Raw genomic sequence first — 1871 nt, 5'->3', positions numbered from 1 at the left:
AAAACAGTCACTCTGAAAAATAAAGGACTAGAAAACTTGTTGCTTGGAGGAAAAACTAGAGGATGACTGAAGTCCAGTGTAAATGCTGGGAAAAGGACATTTATTATATCACCTGTTTATGCCTAAAATATTCAGCTAGAATAGAAAAAATGGAGAAATATTTCCACATTCCAAGTACTTTAAGCTCCGTAGTTTATTCTAAGACGACCGAGGAAATGAACGGGACTGCTGGTACGAATTCAAACCATTTATATATATAACTCAGCATCCTTGAAAGGTTGCTTTATTATCTTTAAAGGAATGCGATCGATACAGCTCCACAGTGTGTAGCAGCACTCAGGCTGATAACTCTGCTCTCCCTTCCAGGAAGTGATCAACCAGCAGCCTCTGTGAGCGTCCTGATGTGTTCAGCCTGGACAGTCCAGCCAGCTGCTCTAATGAGCCACCACCATAGACCAGCTGCCACCATCCACAACTATTGTCTAGGTGTTAAACAGTTCAACTAAAGCATTATTAGTTCAACTTTTTATTTTCTTTAGTGCAACTGTTTTTAATATTCTTTTTTGTTTCTGCAGCTTTGGCTGTTACACGTTGTCAAGGTCGGGGATCTTGTGGTTTGAAAAGTTGTGTTTGAAATAAATAAGTCCAGGAACTATAAAGGCAACAGGGTTGATAAAGACTTCATTGTTGGAGTCTGCATTTTTTTTTCTTTTTTTTTCCTACTTGCTTTGATTCTGTTTTATTTTCCTATATTTTAATCATGTAAAGCACTTTGCATTTTCTTTGTACTGAATTGTGCTATATCGCCTTGCCTTGCCATAACCAATTCAAGAAGCGAAACACATTTCTGCCTCATCTTGCAGCCGCTGCAGAGGGGCTATGTCTTCCGTCGCTGTTGATGCCACACGAACAGATGAAATGATGGAAATTTCTAGGTGTTTGCTGTGAATCCACCTGAGCAGGTAACTGCGGCAGGCGAATGGCTCCTCCAGACCAGCTCACAGACTCACCCTCCGGTTGTCCGCAGGGCTGTGGTAGAACTGGGAGATGACCTGCTTGCTGCCGTTGTTGCTCTTTGCTTCTGAGAGCCTGAACTTGGCTGACATCATGGCGAACGTCCTTCCGTAATCATACGACACGTAGACCTGCAGAGGAGAGGTTCCAGAGTTAGTCCCAACCAACCAAATGTTGTTTTTTCCACCAGTTATCATATCTGATCAAGAGAAAAACATATTTTTATTTCTCCATATTAAGGTTGATCGGTTGGAGGAATCTAAAGACCAACGATAGAGTCAGCCCTTCAAACATCTTTTTTTTTTTTTAAGGGCTATTTTATTGTTTCTGTTTTGCACCGAAAAAATAAAGTTTTTTGTTTTTTTTATGGTGCAAATGAACTCCTTCCAGCTGCAGCTTTTTTCTCAGAAATGTATCTTCTTAAACCTGAAATTGAAATAAAAAACTGATCCAAACCAGAGAATAGCTGCTGTTTTTTTTAACACCCGAACCAACGCGCCACTGTTTCAATGAAGCTAACGGATTTAGCGCCATGTTTGTTCATGTTGCCCAACATTTAATTACATGTTTTATGGTTGATTTTATTGAATTGAATTGAATTAAATGTTTTAAGCACGTGGTTGTGGTTCTATTTGCTCTCAGAAGAATTTTTAAAAGTCTAGCATGCTAACTGCTAGCATGTATTTTCTATCCTGTTCCACATTTCTAATGTAAAGCCAGGTAAGTGAAGATGGCCACCACCATCTTAGTCAAATAAAAAATAAAAAAATTGTTTTAAAAAATTTCTCTTTGTGCACCAAAAGTTGTCATCGGGACAAAACTCTGCAGACATCTACACCTTATGGACAAAAGGTGTT

General features: G+C 39.2%; 1 protein-coding gene across 1 annotated transcript in view; it reads right to left on the bottom strand.

Moving 5' to 3' along the window:
- The window catches only part of LOC107103836 (sortilin-related receptor-like), a gene marked incomplete at its 3' end in the record, with an annotated part of 77432 nt that overhangs the window by 31651 nt on the left and 43910 nt on the right, over positions 1 to 1871 (bottom strand). The window contains exon 3 of the mRNA XM_015403672.1: positions 1003 to 1145. Coding sequence (XP_015259158.1) covers positions 1003 to 1145 — 143 coding nt within the window. The remainder of the gene's footprint in view (positions 1 to 1002; positions 1146 to 1871) is intronic.

The sequence above is a fragment of the Cyprinodon variegatus genome, unplaced genomic scaffold, assembly GCF_000732505.1.
Source record: "Cyprinodon variegatus isolate N-32 unplaced genomic scaffold, C_variegatus-1.0 Scaffold1539, whole genome shotgun sequence".
In the NCBI taxonomy this organism is placed as follows: domain Eukaryota; kingdom Metazoa; phylum Chordata; class Actinopteri; order Cyprinodontiformes; family Cyprinodontidae; genus Cyprinodon; species Cyprinodon variegatus.
The sequence above is the reverse complement of the archived record's forward strand: the minus strand, read 5'-3'. Positions and strand labels throughout refer to the sequence as shown.